Source organism: Hoplias malabaricus, chromosome 4 (genome assembly GCF_029633855.1).
Source record: "Hoplias malabaricus isolate fHopMal1 chromosome 4, fHopMal1.hap1, whole genome shotgun sequence".
Classification (NCBI taxonomy): domain Eukaryota; kingdom Metazoa; phylum Chordata; class Actinopteri; order Characiformes; family Erythrinidae; genus Hoplias; species Hoplias malabaricus.
Window position 1 is genome coordinate 32,730,910 of NC_089803.1, and position 18,295 is coordinate 32,749,204.

General features: G+C 36.7%; 1 protein-coding gene, 1 long non-coding RNA gene and 1 pseudogene across 5 annotated transcripts in view; 1 reads left to right on the forward strand and 2 right to left on the reverse strand.

Annotated features, from left to right (window-relative positions):
* Positions 1 to 15,443, forward strand: part of LOC136694484 (uncharacterized) — a 24,368-nt gene extending 8,925 nt beyond the window's left edge. Inside the window, exons 3-5 of the long non-coding RNA XR_010802210.1 lie at positions 7,475 to 7,557; positions 11,490 to 11,554; positions 15,350 to 15,443. This is a non-coding gene — a long non-coding RNA (uncharacterized lncRNA). The remainder of the gene's footprint in view (positions 1 to 7,474; positions 7,558 to 11,489; positions 11,555 to 15,349) is intronic.
* The window catches only part of LOC136694482 (UDP-glucuronosyltransferase 2A1 pseudogene), a 19,549-nt pseudogene extending 2,234 nt beyond the window's left edge, over positions 1 to 17,315 (reverse strand).
* ugt5a1 (UDP glucuronosyltransferase 5 family, polypeptide A1) lies at positions 12,733 to 17,315 on the reverse strand. 4 transcript variants are annotated; one of them, XM_066668091.1, is made up of 4 exons: positions 17,176 to 17,315; positions 16,718 to 16,769; positions 16,103 to 16,147; positions 12,733 to 15,720 (listed from the first exon to the last, which is right to left on the reverse strand). In XM_066668091.1, exon 4 carries the CDS (start codon positions 15,710 to 15,712, stop codon positions 14,123 to 14,125), a length of 1,590 nt encoding a protein of 529 aa, XP_066524188.1. In that variant the 5' UTR covers positions 15,713 to 15,720; positions 16,103 to 16,147; positions 16,718 to 16,769; positions 17,176 to 17,315; the 3' UTR covers positions 12,733 to 14,122. The 4 variants fall into 4 exon arrangements, with proteins under 4 accessions (XP_066524188.1, XP_066524186.1, XP_066524187.1 ...); XM_066668089.1 differs by lacking the exon at positions 16,103 to 16,147; XM_066668090.1 differs by lacking the exon at positions 16,103 to 16,147 and having other exon boundaries at positions 16,718 to 16,809; positions 17,176 to 17,267.
* Positions 17,316 to 18,295: the final 980 nt, after the last annotated feature.

Consider the following 18,295-nt stretch of genomic DNA (forward strand, 5'->3'; position numbering starts at 1 on the left):
AGATACATTTGTAGGAGATGATGAGAGAAAAATGGAAAGATAAATATCAGTGTTTATTCATTCATTCATTCATTCATTCATTCATTCATTCATTGTCTGTAACCTCTTACCCAGTTCAGGGTTGCAGTGGATCCGGAGCCTACCCAGAATCACTGGGCGCAAGGCAGGAACACACCCTGGAGGGGGCATCAGTCCTTCACAGAGCAACACACACACTCACACATTCACTCACACTCACACAACTACGGACACTTCTGAGTCACCAATCTCCCTACCAACATGTGTTTTTGGATTGTGGGAGGAAACCGGAGCACCCCGAGGAAACCCACGCAGACACGGGGAGAACACCATGTTTATTATGTAATATCTTAACTAAGAACCTGTGTTGAGAAATGTTTATTTATTAATTATTAATAATATAAATTATTAATTTATTAATTTTATTAATAAAATGATAAATGATTCATTTTATTTATTTATAGTTGTGGGGGTTTTTTTTTGCTTATTTTTTTTAACTTTAATCATGCCATCTGGTAGTGTCACAGTCTCACAGCTCCAGGGACCTGGAGGTTGTGGGTTCAAACCCTGCTCCGGGTGACTGTCTGTGATGAGTGTGGTGTGTTCTCCCTGTGTCTGCGTGGGTTTTCTCCGGGTGCTCCGGTTTCCTCCCACAGTCCAAAAACACACGTTAGTAGGTGGATTGGCAACTCAAAAGTGTCCGTGTCCGTGTGTGTGAGTGAATGTGTGTGTGTGTCTGTGTTGCCCTGTGAAGGACTGGCGCCCCCTCCCAGGTGTGTTCCCACCTTGCGCTCAATAATTTCAGGTAGGCTCTGGACCCACCGCTACCCTGAACTGGATAAGCGGTTACAGATATTGAATGAATGAATGAATAATTTGGCAAATGTGCACTATTGGAGTAAAAATTTGAAACTGGAGTATACAATGGCAAAAAACAAAGCCTTTGTCCCATACATAGGCCTATAGGCTAAAGGCTACAGACTACAACAAGATTGGACACTATGATTGTACTTCAAAGTTACAGCAATAAATTACAATAATCTGAAATGGTTTGGTATATTATCAGTACTTTAATATAATTAAAAAACTGTGTGTTTCATTAAAGAGAGTCCTGTTAAAGTGGAATGAGCCAGGACTCATTGAAATGATAAAATAAAAAACCTCTTCAGTGAAATGAAAAAGGCTATTCATGTGTCAGTTTTTTATCAATCCTCAGGGAAACAAAATATCATGACGTGTTAAGTGACATAAACATTTATGCAGGCATCTTGATATTATACATTTGCTATTTTGCATTTTACATGATGTGCAAGTAAAAATAAAATTTGATACTTTCGAGTTTGGGCAAAAATATAAAAAGTATTCATTTATATGAAGACTTCTGAAAGATCTTTTAGTAGTGCTGATTTATCAAAGCCTTTTTCCGGTTATAGTTTAATGGAATAATTGCAGGTACAATGAAAAGTTTCAGTTTTAGAAATAAAACATACTATATACATTTTGATAGATGACAAAAAGTTATTTATTGCAAGTAGGACAGTGTTTACCAATCAGTCATAACATTATGACCACATCTTTGTTTCTACACTTACTGTCCATTCTCTCAGCTTCACTGCCCATATAGGAGCACTTATTCATTCATTCATTCTCTGTAAGCGCTTATCCAGTTCAGGGTCGCAGTGGGCCCAGAGCCTACCTGGAGTCATTGGACACAGTCAAAAGGTGGGAATACACCCTGGAGGGGGCGCCAGTCCTTCACAGGGCAACACAGACACACACACACATTCACTCACACACACGGACACTTTTGAGTTGCCAATCCACCTACCAATGTGTGTTTTTGGACTGTGGGAGGAAACCGGAGCACCCGGAGGAAACCCACACGGACACGGGGAGAACACACCAAACTCCTCACAGACAGTCACCCAGAGCGGTAATCGAACATGCGAATGTGTGACTGCGACACTACCTGCCGCCCTATAGGAGCACTTAGTAGTTCTATAATTACAGACTATTTCTCAGCACAGCCCAGAGGACATGACACCCATGATTTTAAAATTTTTAATTGTTGGACCACAGGATACTTTCCCACTTTGCCTTAATCTATCTCAAATAAGCTTAGGTCCAGAGAAGGCAATGGCTTTTCTGTTTATAAAACTGTGTTCACAGACATTTGGGAATTGGTCCTGAGATGATACAGTGATTTCCACTACAGAATAAGGCAGATAATTATAGATAGATTAAACTTTGAAAAGTTATTCTTCAATTATTGCACTCTTTCCCTGTACACAGTCTTTCACAGAGTGGTTAAGCCCCCCATCATTTTTTACTTCTGGAAATATTCTGAGATGCTCACTTCAACTCAATCATGTCAATGACCAGTTGCCAGTGCTTAGCATTATATAAATTTACCAGTCTTTTGTTGCCCCCTGTGAACTTTTTTGGAATGTGTTGCCAGCATCAAATTTAAAATAGGCAAAGATTTGCATTCCAAACACAAATCTGATTATGATTGGATAATGAATTGCATGAAAACACGCTCACTGATGTCACATTTCATGTAGTTTTGGATGCTTGACACTAAATTAAGCTTTCATTCAGTGTCTTCTGTTTAATTAACTGCAATAAAAAATTATCTTAATGTCTGTTCAAATGTAACAGGATCCTTATCTAACAATTCATAGCAAAGTTAAGGTTTAAATGGGATTCACGACATTTGAACTAAAAAAAATTACTTTCAGATGATTCACAACTTTGCATCTACTGTCAAATACAAAAGTGTAAGTGCTCCCAGTCAAATTCCAAGTTACTATTGATTTAAATGTAAAAGTGAACACACAGTCTCTTTGAAGGGCAAAAGTTACTGTTTATAAAATGAACATTAAATGAGTCTTCTATTGCACATATTTATGTATTATTTCTTTTTTTCTGTGTTTGTGTGTGTGTTTGTTAAACATAGTAAATAAATAATATTGTATGCTAATATTTACAGACAAATACTGTGTTAACAATTGCAGACGCAGTAACTTTTCTTTGAGACAATTTTCAGTGAGACAATCAAAAAAATTATATTGTATGTATTTATACACATCTTGCACATGATGATTACATTTAGAGAGAAAAGAGAGAGGGAGAGAGAGAAAGAGAGAGAGAGAGAGAGAGAGAGAGAGAGAGAGAAAGAGAGAGAGAGAGAGAGAGAGAGAGAGAGAGAAAGAATTAAGGATTGTTTATAAAGTTGCTTATACTTACCTTACTAAACAAACTCCACCACCTGTACAGAACGTCTGCCTGAAACAATCTGAGAAAAAAATATTCAAGAAAGTGGAAGCGGTTACACTCTAAAAAGCTGTGTCAATAAGTGCATGTAGGTAAAAAGTCCTGCAGACATCTAAGCGAAATCAGGGGGTTATGGCACAGCGTTCCACTGAGCATAATGTTCAAAGGTCATTCTTCAAAGCTCAGCAGAGAGGAAATATACACATCTTAATATATGTTACACACTCTCAAATATACACAAATTCTAACACGTTTACAAGTGATAAACTACACAACTGTTCACTAAGTGCTGCAAAGACATTATCATTACCAGTGCCTGTTAATTTTTTTATAAACATTCACCAGTTTTATCAGTATCTGACCTATAGTTATTTCTGCAATTTGAGAGACCTCTTTCTTAATCAGGCTATGGTTTTGTTTTCTGACTTTTTGCCTGATACTCGTTTTTGTCTTTTGGACTTGTTTATCTCTCTGAATAATAGTTTATCTTCTGAATGAATGGTAGTTACTGATAACTCAAATACAGCCAAAAACTAAAGTTTACAAATAATTTTGTCAATTCATAACAGTTCTAATAAGTGAAGGATTACTTATAGTCTAAAATTAGCACAACAATTTATTGCCTTTGGTATTATTGGTTTTAGGCGGAAAACCATTTTCACTAGTTTTAGCGCGGAGACTGTGCTCGTTCGTCTCCTAGCAACAATAACGCTGTGTGCAGCGCAGAGAGCTGTGTGAAGCTGGGAAATTTATTCAGACACGTTACGGTTTATTCACACCAGTGGCGGGTGCTGGTCATTCAAGGAGGGGAAGCTCAATTTTGGCCTACATAATAAAATGTGTCGGTTTATTTATACGTAATTTCTACCCTCCGTTCCTTTTCAAGAAAATGATCTGTGACCCTGTCGTACCAACAAGGCGTCTTTTCCAGGGACTTGACTAGTGTCCTCTCAATGGCCAGCAGAGCTAGGCTGCTTAAACGGCCTTGGCTCATGTGAAGTGTGTCCGCCTGTGAGTGCTTTGTGACGGTGGAGGGGCTCAGCCGCACCCGCTGGACAGAAACTGCGATAGAAGTCAGAAATTAGAGATAGAAGTCAGTCTCCAAACACAAGCAGCTACAAAAAACCCACCAGAAATAGAAGCTCGATTTGTCACTAGTCATTTTTAACAAAGAAAATGCCTCTAAGAGGAGTAAAGAAAGTCTCCGGTTCAACTCAGAACAGAATGAAAATGTAATGCTCCCACGGATCTTTACACCAAAGGATCGCTGATTCGCTCATTTCGCTGTCAATCTAAAAGGGATTCAGCCTCAGACAAATCATCCAATCATCATGCAGAAGCTGAGCGTCCGGGCCAGCCGAGGCCAGCCCACTGCCCCGTAGACCCCCAGAGACGCTGAGGGTCCGATGGGCGGGACAAAGCCCAGCATTTATCCAATGACTCGTCTCGTTTCGCTGCACTTCGCTGCTTCGCTACACTGTTTAAATCACTGTGAAACTGCAGGAATGATTGAGAGGAAAGCCGCGTCTTTACCAGTGATAAGAAGCTGATTCTGAACAAAAGTTGAGCGCGTTGTAGTGTATATTTATTCAGTGATATGTACACACAACAGTATATATTTGATCACTTATTTTTTGACATTTTAGAAGAGGATGAGCTTCCCTTGCAGTCTTAGAGCAATCGCCACTGATTCACATATAACCCGAAAGGAACGGTAGATTTTCATAATGTGGTGGCTTTAAAAGTAAGATATTTGATTTTGAAATGTAGTGGAGTTAAAGTAAAAAATCGCCCAAAATGGAAATACTTCAGTAAAGTACAGAAACACGATAAAAGTACTCAGGTACAGAATTACGTTTACTTTGCTAAGTTTTGGTTGTTTAATTAAACAATGTTATTGTTACTATGGTGCTTACATGTATTAATTCTATATAAAAAAATGTAAAATTTGAAAATAAACATAAGCTCCAGGATTGCTATAGGATATACTTTACTACAGTTCTGTGATTCTACTCAAGATGCTTTGGCTAGGCTATTTTTAATTTTAAATAAATAAATAAATAAATAAATGGGTGATAAGTCTTGACCAGTTTAGCTCTCAGACATTTACTAAGGAGGCTTGTTGTAATTAATTAAAAATGTGGAATGGACTTGTCTTGTTGGAATAAGCTTGGCTTTCCCAGAAAAATGACATTGGGCCTCATTTATGAAGCGCAAGCAGAACAAATTTGCATGTAAATCATTCAAAAAAGATTATTTTTTGGAAAAACCGTACAGTACCGGGGCTGTGTGACTGCGACAACACCTGTTGCACCACCATGCTGCCCTGCAGTGATTTCCACAACAAAATTGTTTTAATTTGACAAAAAATTTCATTCTTTGGTTCTTTTATTATTTGCCCATGCATTCTTTCACAGAGTAGGAACCTCTCTCATTTGGCTGCTGGGTGTATTATTTGTCCTGATTTGCTTGGTTCTCTTATTTCTCCACTCTCATATTCTACTTGTTTGTTTGTTCCTCAGGTGTGTTTTGTACAACCTAATCTGTCTTGCATTCACATGAAAGTACATCCTGTACTGCGATCTAAGGTATTTAGGTGAAGGGGCAGTGCAGTTCTAATGCACTTTTAAAAAAAAAAATGACACTAGTCACTTTTACTTTTAATTTTCATAAATCCCTGACTGAAATTCAAATATTTTACAGATTCAGATTTGTAATCTACAAATAAATAAATAAACAAACAAACAGAATGCAAATATGTATTATTCTTTTTATGGTAAAAAAATTTCATCCAAACTGTAGTTAACTTAACCAGTAAACACTAACAATTCTAATATTACTGCGAGGGCAATTATCCAATCCCATGAATCCAATCTCAGTTCTGTGAGCACCTCTTCAGTGTCTTTAATCAATGAAAACAATTGCACCATTCCATTTTATTTTTAGATTTTTCATTTGTGTTCATTCCACACACACTGTTTCAACTACATATGTTTTACAATTTTTTCCTCTCTTTAAAAAAATATTTCAAACATTACAATATTTATCATTAATGAAACAGCTGTGAAGTTGTGGGAGAGCAGGGTTTAACATGGAAGTTAGCTGTTGTGATGTGTGTCCATTAAAACACAGCAGGACGAATAACCAGGCAGATAGATATAGGCAATTGTTCTGTATTAAGGTTGAAATATGACTAGTAGTACAGCCATAGAATTAGAAGGTTTATAATTCTATTAAGGTGGATTAAGATATTGTTCATATAATTACACATCCAAGCAGTCTTCAGTCAACAGGACAATATAAGAAAATGGATGCCTATACTGTCCATGTCTTAAGCAAACAGATATGGTAAAGAGACAGTGTGTACAAGTATACAGGTGCTGGTCATAAAATTAGAATATCATGAAAAAGTTGATTTATTTCACTAATTCCATTCAAAAAAAGTGAATTTGGGGTTTTCATTAGTTGCCAGTTATAATCATCAAACTGGAAGAAGTAAACACTTGAAATATATCAGTCTGTGTGTAATGAATGAGTATAATATACAAGTTTCACTTTTTTGAATGGAATTACTGAAATAAATCAACTTTTTCATGATATTCTAGTTTTATGAGCAGCACCTGTACTATTGGATCTAACCAAGAGTGAGAGGGTAAAACTGCACAAAAGCCATGACAATGTAGGTTTTTTTTTCCACTTCTCGCTCTCTCTCTCTCTCTCTCTGTCATGGATACTTGAATGCAGAAAAGGGAGATTAGTAGATGTATAAAGGCCTAAATCATGTGGCAAAAGGAGGGGCAAAATCCCTTAAAATGCTGAAATGAAATAATCAGATTGAACATTGGGAATTAATTTGAAAGTACATTTTAAATTTATTTCTATCCAAAGTGTCATATGTAGTGCAAGGATAAAGGATTTATTATTAACAGAGACTGACACAGAGCAGAGGGGAGATATATATAATGTTATGTAATTTATGTTGGTTGTTTGTTTGTCTTAAAAATACACAGAAAAAAAAATTTTGTTATAAAATGCTGTATATAAGTTTTAAATGTGCATATAGATGTCCGCTCCAGTCTTGAAGAGATCTGAGGTGAACATCAATGATCTACAGTAAACAGAGAGAAAGTGTTATTCTGTATTTGGTACACTTAAAATATCATCTCCTTCCACCTTGTAGACTACAGACATAAGAAGGACACGACTCTAAGGGCACTGCCACTGAAACCAAGAGAATGTGAACCAGTATTAAACATCTGCCTCGTAAGTTTTCAGCATTATCACTTGATAGAACTTGTACGATGGTAAAGCCCCACTGACATGCATATTGAATGACAAATCAGAGCCCTTCACATCCGGAAAAAAACTAACAAACTCGTATTTAATTATAGTTTTTACTTGTAAACATGAAAATTAATGAAATGGCGATATCTAACTTTTGTACACTGTTGTTTATATTTTTAAATAAAATTAATTTATGTCAGAGGTCTTCAAATCAAAACCTTTGATTCTAGTTCCAGATTGGAATATTAAATTGGGTGGCTGGTATGACAGTTTAGCTGCAACTGCTCATGCACCGGCCTACCATTGTCAAACCTATATTCAGTTAAAATAATTACCTTTATTATTCAGTGGATATAATTTCAGTTTTATAATTTCACTTTCCTGGATTTCAGATGATTAAATTCAGGTGGAAAATTTCTTCTGTAAAATTCACTGTTACCCCCATCCCAATTCATGCCCTAAGGCCTTCCTGGAAGTGTGCGGTTTTACGACATTTGATGTGGGTGTTGAAGGGTAAGTGAAAAGGGCGCAAGGTTTCAAGTGTTCAAGGGGTCGGAGTGTTAAGAACAGAATGAGACACTCACACCCTTTGGGTGTTTACATATAATACATAAAAATAATAGTTCCTTCTCTCTCACTGCCCCCAATTTTCCTTCCGCTCATGGGAATCAAACCAACGGCCTCTCAGTCCTAAGCCCTATTCTATAACCATAAGGCCATGGCTGCCCACACTATCTATCTATCTATCTATATATATATATGTATGTATGTGTGTATGTGTGTGTGTATAGCATAAATGTGACACAGCGGCTCTAGCCAAACTTTACAGTGTTCTGTTAAACGCTTAAATAAAAGCTGTTGAAATAAATAATTATTTTATTTGGAGTCTGTGACCCACAAGCTTTTACCATTCTACTTTTTTACAAATCGATATGATCTTGTCTTTCCCTATAATCCTCACTGGACACACCTGTTAATGCTTTTCTGATGAGTTCACCACAGCTTTTCTGTAAAGCCTTACATGAAATATCTAGATTTACTGAAGAAAACACCAAAAATGCATTTGTTCAGACTGTGACCTCCATTATATAGAGCATCATTTATTGATCAAGCTTTTAGAAATGTAAATATTTGTGCATAAATTGTGGGTTACCAGCAATGTCCTGTTATTTTATCAATTATTACGTCTATTGATAAAATATAAAGGAACTTGCATCTAGTAAGTTTCAAATAAAATTATTAATATGAACTGAACAGCTTGGTGATACGTTTACATCAGTACATTTAAAGGGAACTTTACCCATAACATTTTAAAAACATGACTCAAACCACATTGGTTTTGATGTTTCTGCGAGGAATGTCACAGGCTTGTAGTAGAACATGGGTAATTCTCTTCACAAATATGTCATCTGTTCCGGACTTACAGGAGCAGTGCATCAACTGAACATAGGGGGCACTCGTAAGCACCCTCGTTGAGGAAAATGAAAGAATTAGGACACCCTAATGCATGTTTATGTGGGCACGCAAAAAACAAGGGCAGCGAGGGTGCAAGATGTATTGGGATAGGGGCTTATACATGTTTCACTTTATTTTTTAAATGTTAACAGGTAACAGTTCAGCTTAGAGAGGCAGGTGAGGAGAGACTTGATATAAACAGTTCAAATACCAGTGTCCATGATGGTATGATGATGCATTAGTGCACATGGCATGGGTGACTAGCACATCAGCGAAGGCACGTTAATGTTGAATGACAAGTTTTGAAGCAGCATGCTGCCATCCAGGTATTGACTTCTGGGAAAAGCCTTGTAAGACAAGGCCAATCCAGATTCTGCATACATTACAACAGCATGACTGCTTAATAAATAGTCTGGGAGCTAAACTAATCCAATCCCCACTGAAAACAACTGGTGCATTATGAAATGAAAAATGTGCAGCTGAAATCCTATAACATGCAAGAATCGGAAAACAGAACTATCACAACTAGTCTCCTCAGTTCCCAGATGCTTACAGAGTGGTTAAAATAAGAGACGATGCAACACAGAGATAAACCCCTGTCCTAACTTTTTTGGAACATGTTGCTGGCATCAAATACCAAATGACCTTATTTTTAAAGAACAAACTTTATCAATTTCAAAATTTATAATGTAATCTTTGTACTATTTGACATTAAATAGGTTCTAAGTAATTTCCCTATCTTTGCATTTTGTTTTAATTTACATTTTGCACACATTTCAATCTCTGACATAATTCTCTCTGCTGAGCACTTGACTCTTCCTCTGGGGCCCAGAAAAGTGAGTTTTCCAAAATGAATTTTATATCTGAATATAACCACCTGGACAGAAATCCTAAAGTAAAATTAAGGGACCGAAATAATATTCACTGAATAAATGTTTTTTTAAACAATGCTTTGGAAATAAATATGGGTTATTGACTATATTTTAATTGAATTTCTCCACAGTGGTGACATGATTTGTATGCAGAGAGCTCAAACTTCTCACTGTTAGAAAATACAAACAGTTTAAATTGCACGTAAATAAAACATATAAGCCATTTGTAATTCAGTAAGTATTTATTCAGTTATTTTTATTCAACCTGTTTTTTTTTTCAAAAACTTTTGTCACTGAGGTACTTCCATATGTATGCCTACTGTTCTGTCTGCTGATGCTTTGCTGTTAACAGTTTTACAATGTGTCAGAGGGTAGATCTGTCTCATGAGACTTTTAAATATTACCACATTTGAATTTGTAGCACTGATTTTTGCACTGAAATTATGCATCTGAATATAATTACTCTTGAATAGAACTCGTGAATTTTCAACAACACGTTTTGACTGTTATTATTCAAGGTTAATAAATTCAGATAAAAAAAAAATCAAGCTCAAAACAAATTCAAACAATGTATTTTGAAATTGCTCAAATTCGGTAGACGAAATTCAGATACCAAAATACGAGTTATAAAAAATTCGGATAAATATCCGGGATACAAAGAATGAGCAATCGATTCATTTGGATGTTCTCTTTCACCTTAAATGTTGCACTAGTTGCATTCTGTCGCAGCTAGATGGCGAAATACGAACATGACTTCAATACCGTGGAAAAACTACCTTTAGCTTCCTTCTGCGGATATTATCCGAAACATGAAAGGCTCACTAAAGACACAATATAACAGATTATTGATATCCTGAAGATGAAGAAATTTTACTGTGGAAATTTTTTGTAATGGCCCTGTGAAATGACAGAATGTGGAAAAATGAACAGTGGGGATACATGTGAAAATCAGAACACCCCATGAAAGCCTTATGGACATTTGACTTTCATTTGAACAGCACTAAGATATGGAGCTTATACAAATAAAACTGAAGAAATTACTTATAAACATAGGTTGTACAATGTAATTGGCTTTGGCAGAGTGGATTTGGCAAAATTTTCATGGGTGCAACCAACATCCTCAACTCTAATGCTCAGCATACTGCTTTTCAGTGGTATAAAATTTATTACTCCCTCCAGGGTGTGTTCCCGCCTTGCCTCCTGTATAAGAGTTTGTAGCATTCTCTTTTTTATGGGTAGTGTAATTGCAGCTTCTGATATTTTTAAGTATATTATTAGATTAACTTTGTATCTTGTTAAATTCACAGCGCTTGATAATAACCACAGTCTATGGTTGAATAAATGTAAACCACTTGGCACTGATTCAATGTTCATTAAATCAAAAACAACCATAAATCAATTATAAGTGTAGCAGATATTAGATGGTAGGGCAGTGCATTTAAGGCTCATATTTACAGCAATGAGAGTTTTAGCATAACTGAAATTAGACCTAGGTTATATCATGTAGATTTTAATTTGACAAGTCACTGAAAACTGCAATAGTAAATGTGATGACTTAAAAGAATTTATATTCTCATCATTTAGGCAAGTGCCACAGCTGCTGATGTTGAAACCCTTAACCTGCCTGAGTCCTCAGATGATTATTCTGGGTATGTATATATAATTGCAAGATTTGTCAAAATACTCCAGAATGACATTTTAAGACACATTTGAATTATAATTACAGTGGAATTTTTGACCAATGCAAGATGGTTGCTGACAGTGGAAGGACAAGTGGTAAAAATCTCATTCTTTTTACTTTTCTCTTTTTTTCTCTCTACTTTGTTCACTCCCTTCTCTGTGTTAAACTAGTCTCTATTTCATGTTATCTGTGGTTAAAAGGAAATTTGGTAGATTATTTCTTTGTTGTAACAATGCTTCTTGGCAATACATTTTATACCGTTAAAAACCTGTTAATTTCCCTTTTAAATGGTGCCACATCTCCCTCACTGGAAAAATGAGGCTTGTCATCACTGGAGGCAATCTCAATGCAGAGAGATATCGAGATGGAATTCTGCAAACAAATTATGGCAAGCCCATATCCCCAAAATCAGTGACTGAACTCTATCCTCCAAGATGATAACACTCGCCCCCACAGAGGGGGATTTATCAGAGACTACCTCCAGAATTTCGGAGTGGAGAGGATGGACTGGCCTGCCAGCTCCTGACCTTAACCCCATTGGGTGTGCTGTTGGTGCCAGAGTGACCAACACCACGTTGGTTGACTTGTGACAAATGCTGGTTGAAGAATGGGATGCCATGCCACAGCAGTGAGTGACCAGGCTGGTGACCAACATGAGGAGGAGGTGCCAGGCTGTTGTGGCTGTGTGGCTCCAGTTTGTTAAATGAATAAATTGTTAAATTACCAATATGCCTTGTTTCTTCAAATTTCAATCATCCAGTCCACCAAAGAAGTCAATGGCAGAATAAGCTATTTGGCACTGGCAGAGAGGACCTGGCAAATATTTCATGGGTGCAACCCACATTCTCAGCTCTACTGCTCACCTCATAAATACATGTTACTTACAAATGTGGCACCATTTAAAAGGGAAATTAACAGGCTTTTCAACGGTATAAGATTTATGGCCAAGAAGCATCGTTACAACAAAGAAATAATCTGCCGAACATAAATTAGTCCATAAAACATGGACTAAACGTTTGTATTTTATATCACTTGGTTAGTAATCAACATAATTCCCACTCCGTCTTTAAAAACAAAAACAAACAATAAGTCCAATAACACACACACACACAAACAGGGAACAATACACCAGAATGCAACATCAGTTTAATTAATAAAATTTAATTTGGAATAAGGATTTAATGAGGTATTTAGAGCATGTTACATATGCGTTGCAATTAAATATGCAGTGGAGACTGTTAAATCTGAGGCTGCCCAACCCCCTCACCCAAAGAGAATCAGGACAAACAGTAGTTTCATGGCTGAACATTGATCAAGAGAGATGTGTATCTTTGAGTTGTACCAAGAATATTAACTTCTGGTAGAGGACCTCTGTTCTTGACCTGATTGAGCAATAGCTTTGAGCACATTAATGAAGTTACTGGTAAACATTTGAACATTTTGGAAAAAAGGTTTAAAAAAAAAATATATATCTTAAAAGGGACTGACAACACAACCAGACTATGCACTATTCTAATGATGGATACATTCAGCATTTAAACAAAGGATTTTTTTTCCTGAGCATCATTTGTTGCATTTCTAGCTAAGATTCTATAGTTTTGCTACACAACTATTTGTCCAAGAATTTGGAAACACTTGCTCGTGTTTCCATTTCTTCTACAATTTAAAGGTGTGTATTTTCTTAAATGATGTTTTCCACCTGGATTGCATGTTCCAGTTATACAAATATTCAGTGATATTTGTTTTTGAGCTTCCAATTGGCAGAGCTTATGTATTATGCATGAGCAAAGTTTATGCATGAGTTTGCATCTACGAGGCTTAAGTAGGACACTTTTTTAAAATTTTCCTATACACATTAAAAGCTTCAATATTTAAAATGAACACTTTAACTCACACAAAGTTGGCTTCTTATAGAAAGTTTGAGATTCAGTTTGATGTTTTGCCTTTTGATCTTGCTTTTTGTTCTTAGCAGATATTTTCCCCTCAGTATTCCTTGCTCAACTTCAAAATGGAAAATTAAGTAAGGGTACTTTACCTGAAAAAGAAAGGGGTTTCTAGGTGTTGGTTTAGGCCCTGCTTGGGGCATGGATGCCATGAACAGCTCAGAATTTTGGCTGCACATAAATGTGTCTTGGGTTGGATCAGCACTTGGCTATTCAGCTAAAAGAGCTAGAGCTGGAAATGAAAATCCAGGAGTGTGAAGCACTAGAGCGTTTGTGGAGTGTTGAGGCACCGGAGAGTTTGCACTGGACATGGTGATAGACTTGTGTGTTTTTAAAATTCTGTTCATTTTATACACCTCACCTCATCACCAGGGCTTATATTATGTTCTTTTAGTTTACACAGTTCTGTAATGAAAGAGTACAGACATTCCTGTCTTCTTCTGGAGAAGAGAATGTAATGTGCATTTAGAGGCTGGATTTTTAAACCACTGTTGTATGTTTTTAAAGTTATATTTACACTATTTGTACCTCTACTGTACTTTCTATTATGACAGTGTAGTTAAAACCTGAAAACACTGAACAGTAATCAAATGTTACTCACGTTTGAATTTCTTATGAAACACTATTCTACAACAAAGATATCTCATCACCAAAAAGATTAGCCAAGAACTAATCAGTGTAGCTCCCAGCAGTGTAAGCAGAACATCCACGGAGTGGTAGGTAATCCAAGACATCCTGAAAGACTGTGTGCGCAAGTGAGGAGCACCCCCATGTCTCATAACAAATTCAATCCAGAAGACTGCCCGATCCAGAGGTTTCATGGGCTGATCTCGATGCAGTTTAGACAGTCTCTGTATGTTCTCCCTGTAAGATGGTTTATGCAGCACTTCTTTCAAGACCTCCAAAAACACATTTCTTTCCAAAGTGGCAACGTCCACAAGCTTCGCAGTTCCTTTTTTCCACATCCTGGAGAGATTATCAGGTTGATCAAAGATTAATGGTAGACCTAGAAGGGGTACGCCATGGTAAATAGCCTCCTGAACACCATTGGTCCCTCCATGGGCTACAAACACTTTCGTTTTGGGATGTCCGAGAAGGTCATTCTGCGGCATCCAGTCCACAAGCAATGTGTTGTTGCCAAGAGCAGCAGGCCGAGGTCCAGTGTACCTCCAGATGACTTTCTGAGGCAGCTGTGCAAAGGCTGCTGCTATCTCTTCAGAGATATCTAGTGGAAGCTGACTGATGATGGTCCCTAGAGACATTATGATGACTCCATGCTCCCCTGAGCTCTGGACAAATTCTTCGAGTTGACTAGGAAGTGGTTTAGAGGGTTTGCATTGGAAGCCACCCATGTAGACGACATTGGGCAATGTGGGTCGTGGAAATTCAAAAGTGAAATCATTTCTCATGAGCCAAATGTCTGCATTCTGAAAGAGGGAGAAGTAATCCACATCAGGCCCAAAATACTTCTGACAGAAAGCATTGTAATGTGGACCTACAAACATTTTCACTTGGAAAAGGGTGAAAGTGTAGCACAAAACATTCTTAACCCTTTGAAAGAATGTCATTTTATCAGTTAACTCTGCTCCAGGGATAGGTACATATGAGAGAGGGGAGGGCGCTATTGCAAAGTGGCCCTCACCATGGATGGTCCATCGAACATTGAAAACTAGGGGAATATTAAAGCGGTATGCTAAAAGTGCACCCCCTCCTGAAGCAGGGTCTGAAAGGACAACATCATACTTGGCATCCTCGATTGATTTCATCATGACTTCATCTTCAAATATTTTTGTCATTAAATGTATCATATCTTTATGCAGGTTACTGGCTATGGACATGACTTCTAACTGAAGAAACAACTGACTCCAAAACGAATTTCCTTTTCTCTGGATCTCCAACACCCGTGTGACAAATGAATCAAATATGTTCTCATTAAAGCCACCTTCGTTTGGAATGGAAATTGAAGTGTAGTATGAAGACTCCTCTTTAATATACCAGCTGTTAGAAGCTCGGATCACTGTCAGGTCATGACCTCTTGAATGAAGTTTCTCAATAATGATTTTCATGTTTACCCAGTGGCTTCCATCCAGTGGAAACACCAAAATCTTTCCTCCATATACTGCTGATAATGCACAGATGAGCATCCATAAAGTGGTGGCACGTACTAAATGATGCATTGTCATTCAAAGTCCTGTGAAAAAACAATTACATTATGGCCTTGCAAGGCAATTGGATTAAATATGATAGAATTTGCCAAACAAAGATCTTGCCACAATCATGGCATGTTTCCAACATCATCTTGGACAAATATGATTTTGATTAAATGATCAAGGTGGCCATCTGTGAATCACAAAGCCTAAAGGACACTATTGAGAGGCTAAATGATAATCATCAGTTGATTCAAGTAAAAACTAAAAACATCTGAAAAGTACGTATTTAGATAATTATGTGATTAGACAAAATGTAAGCTTATAATAATAAGTTATGAAATCTTTATATTAATGTCTGTGAAAATTAAGCAGTTTATTTTTTTAATTATTGGAAAATATGTATGAAAATATTTTAATGCTTACCTCATCTACACAAGTTATCTCCAACAGTGAGAGTTGTGTGACTTACTGGTAAATGTACATATTTATGTTGAGGAGTTGTTGATAGAAATGAGCAAATCAGTTACACAGAGGCAACAAAATCTAAAAGTGTGTTCACAATATAATGTATATCACACAGATGTCCGTTTTCATGTAATTTTATGGACAATTGAAACACATTTGGTTTTGCATTTTTCTTTGTCTCTAACTAAATATTGCTTAATTGAAAGCAGTAACAAAACCTGAATACACATTCAAATGTCACAAGATCTTTTATAAGACAAAATTAAACTTCTGCAAATGTTACCCTTATTACTAACACTGGGGACAATTAAACACAAGAGAGGCTTTTAGGAACATTAAATATAATATTTTTTGTTTGTGTTTTTTAAACCTAGTAAATAAATAGAAAGTGTGTACTAATATTTGCAGAAAAATACTGAACCAAGTTTGTACCCCGGAGAGGATGGAGTAACTTGTTTCCAATCAGCAAAAACATTGTTTTGTATATTTTTATAAACTAACATCTTGCATATGATGATTACATTTACATGTAAAGAGAGAATTAAGGATTATTATAAAGTTGCTTATATTTACCTCCACAACCTGTGTTCAGCCTGAATCAATTGCAGAGAAAATCTTCAAGGAACTGGAAAACCATTTCAATAAGTGCATGCAGGTAAAAAACCCTTCAGAAATTATAATAAAGATTGAGATCACAGGTTTATGGCACAGCATTAAATTGAAAATAATGTTCAGTGGTCCATGTATTAAAGCTGAACATAGGAGAATTAATTTTATCAAATTTCTAACTAATCTGAAGTTTCAATTTCATGAAACTTCAAATTTTGTAGCTAGCTTTGTCATAATTCAGATGATAAAGTTATACAGAGATTCACTCAGTATTGCAAGGGCATTTTCAACGCTAGCTCGTGTTGATTTTTTAATAAAAATAACACTAACCCATCAAATCAATATCTGATCAGTCTGTTGTCTGAAAAAAACATAGCAGCATATAGGTTTTGTAGCTTGTAAAAGTAACGAGGGCAACATACCTGGCCTCTGACTTGAAAAAACATACAGCCGCACTCCAGTGAGCAACAAAAACAATAAGATCCAGTTTCCTGTGTGAATTCCTGAATTCCTGTTTCGTAAGTGGGGGGAAAAAAGAGGGAAACTAAACCTGGGACTTTAGTCTTGTGCGGTGTACACAGCACGTCTTAACATGTCTTTCATTTGTTTCGTTGTGAACAACATCCAAACCGGTGTGGGTGGGGTCATTTTACGTTAATCTGGTGAAAGCATTTTATATTCTTGTTTACCGTTACTTTAACAAAAAACATTTTCTTTACCCAAGTAACAATACTTTTCTTATGGATTCAACCCACTCTTGCCCCAAGTGTTTTTAACTTGTTTAAGTAAGTCAAGAATTGCAGAATAGATCTGGAAACCCTCTCAGCCACATCTCCAATCATTTGCAGTAGGGCGGCTTGCGTTATCGTTTACTCTTACGGGGTTTACACACAGCGGTATCGTGGCGGTGAGACCAACGACTAGTACTGTATATGGAAAACAGACAGACACACAGCGGCTTCTATAAAATACACTGAAAGAGCCCCATCTTGTGATGCGAAATGGAAATTCAGGCAAGGCACTTGAAAAGTACGTTTTAGGTCAGCGTTATTGTTATACATTCAACATGGACACTAGATTTCAGTTGTTTCAATGTGTGGTCAGATTAATAATTCAGTTAAAGCAAATAAATAAAAATTTTCACAGATCCTACACCTTCACTAAATGTCCAACAGTATGTGGACACCAAACCTCACACTGAATTAATTCTACTTTATGTTGCCGTCACTGTGGACATAATTTGTGCAGTCACATCGTGTAAACTGATATGAAATCCGTTGAGCAAAATTTCACCTTGCCTGATGCCAAGAGTTAGCCAGTAGGGCATATAGCCTCCCTTACGTTTTCTGGGGTGATCGGTCTGCTTCCCTTACCATTGGGATGAGGTGGAGTAGCTCGTATCGCCCATCAGTTCCTGCCTAACTATTGTTCTTGAGGCTGAATATAATATTTTCTCGAATATATTCCAAGATCTAGCCTTAACCTTTAAAAGATGCTTAGCAGCTATTGCTGGTTACAAAAATCAAAAGGACTGCCTAATTT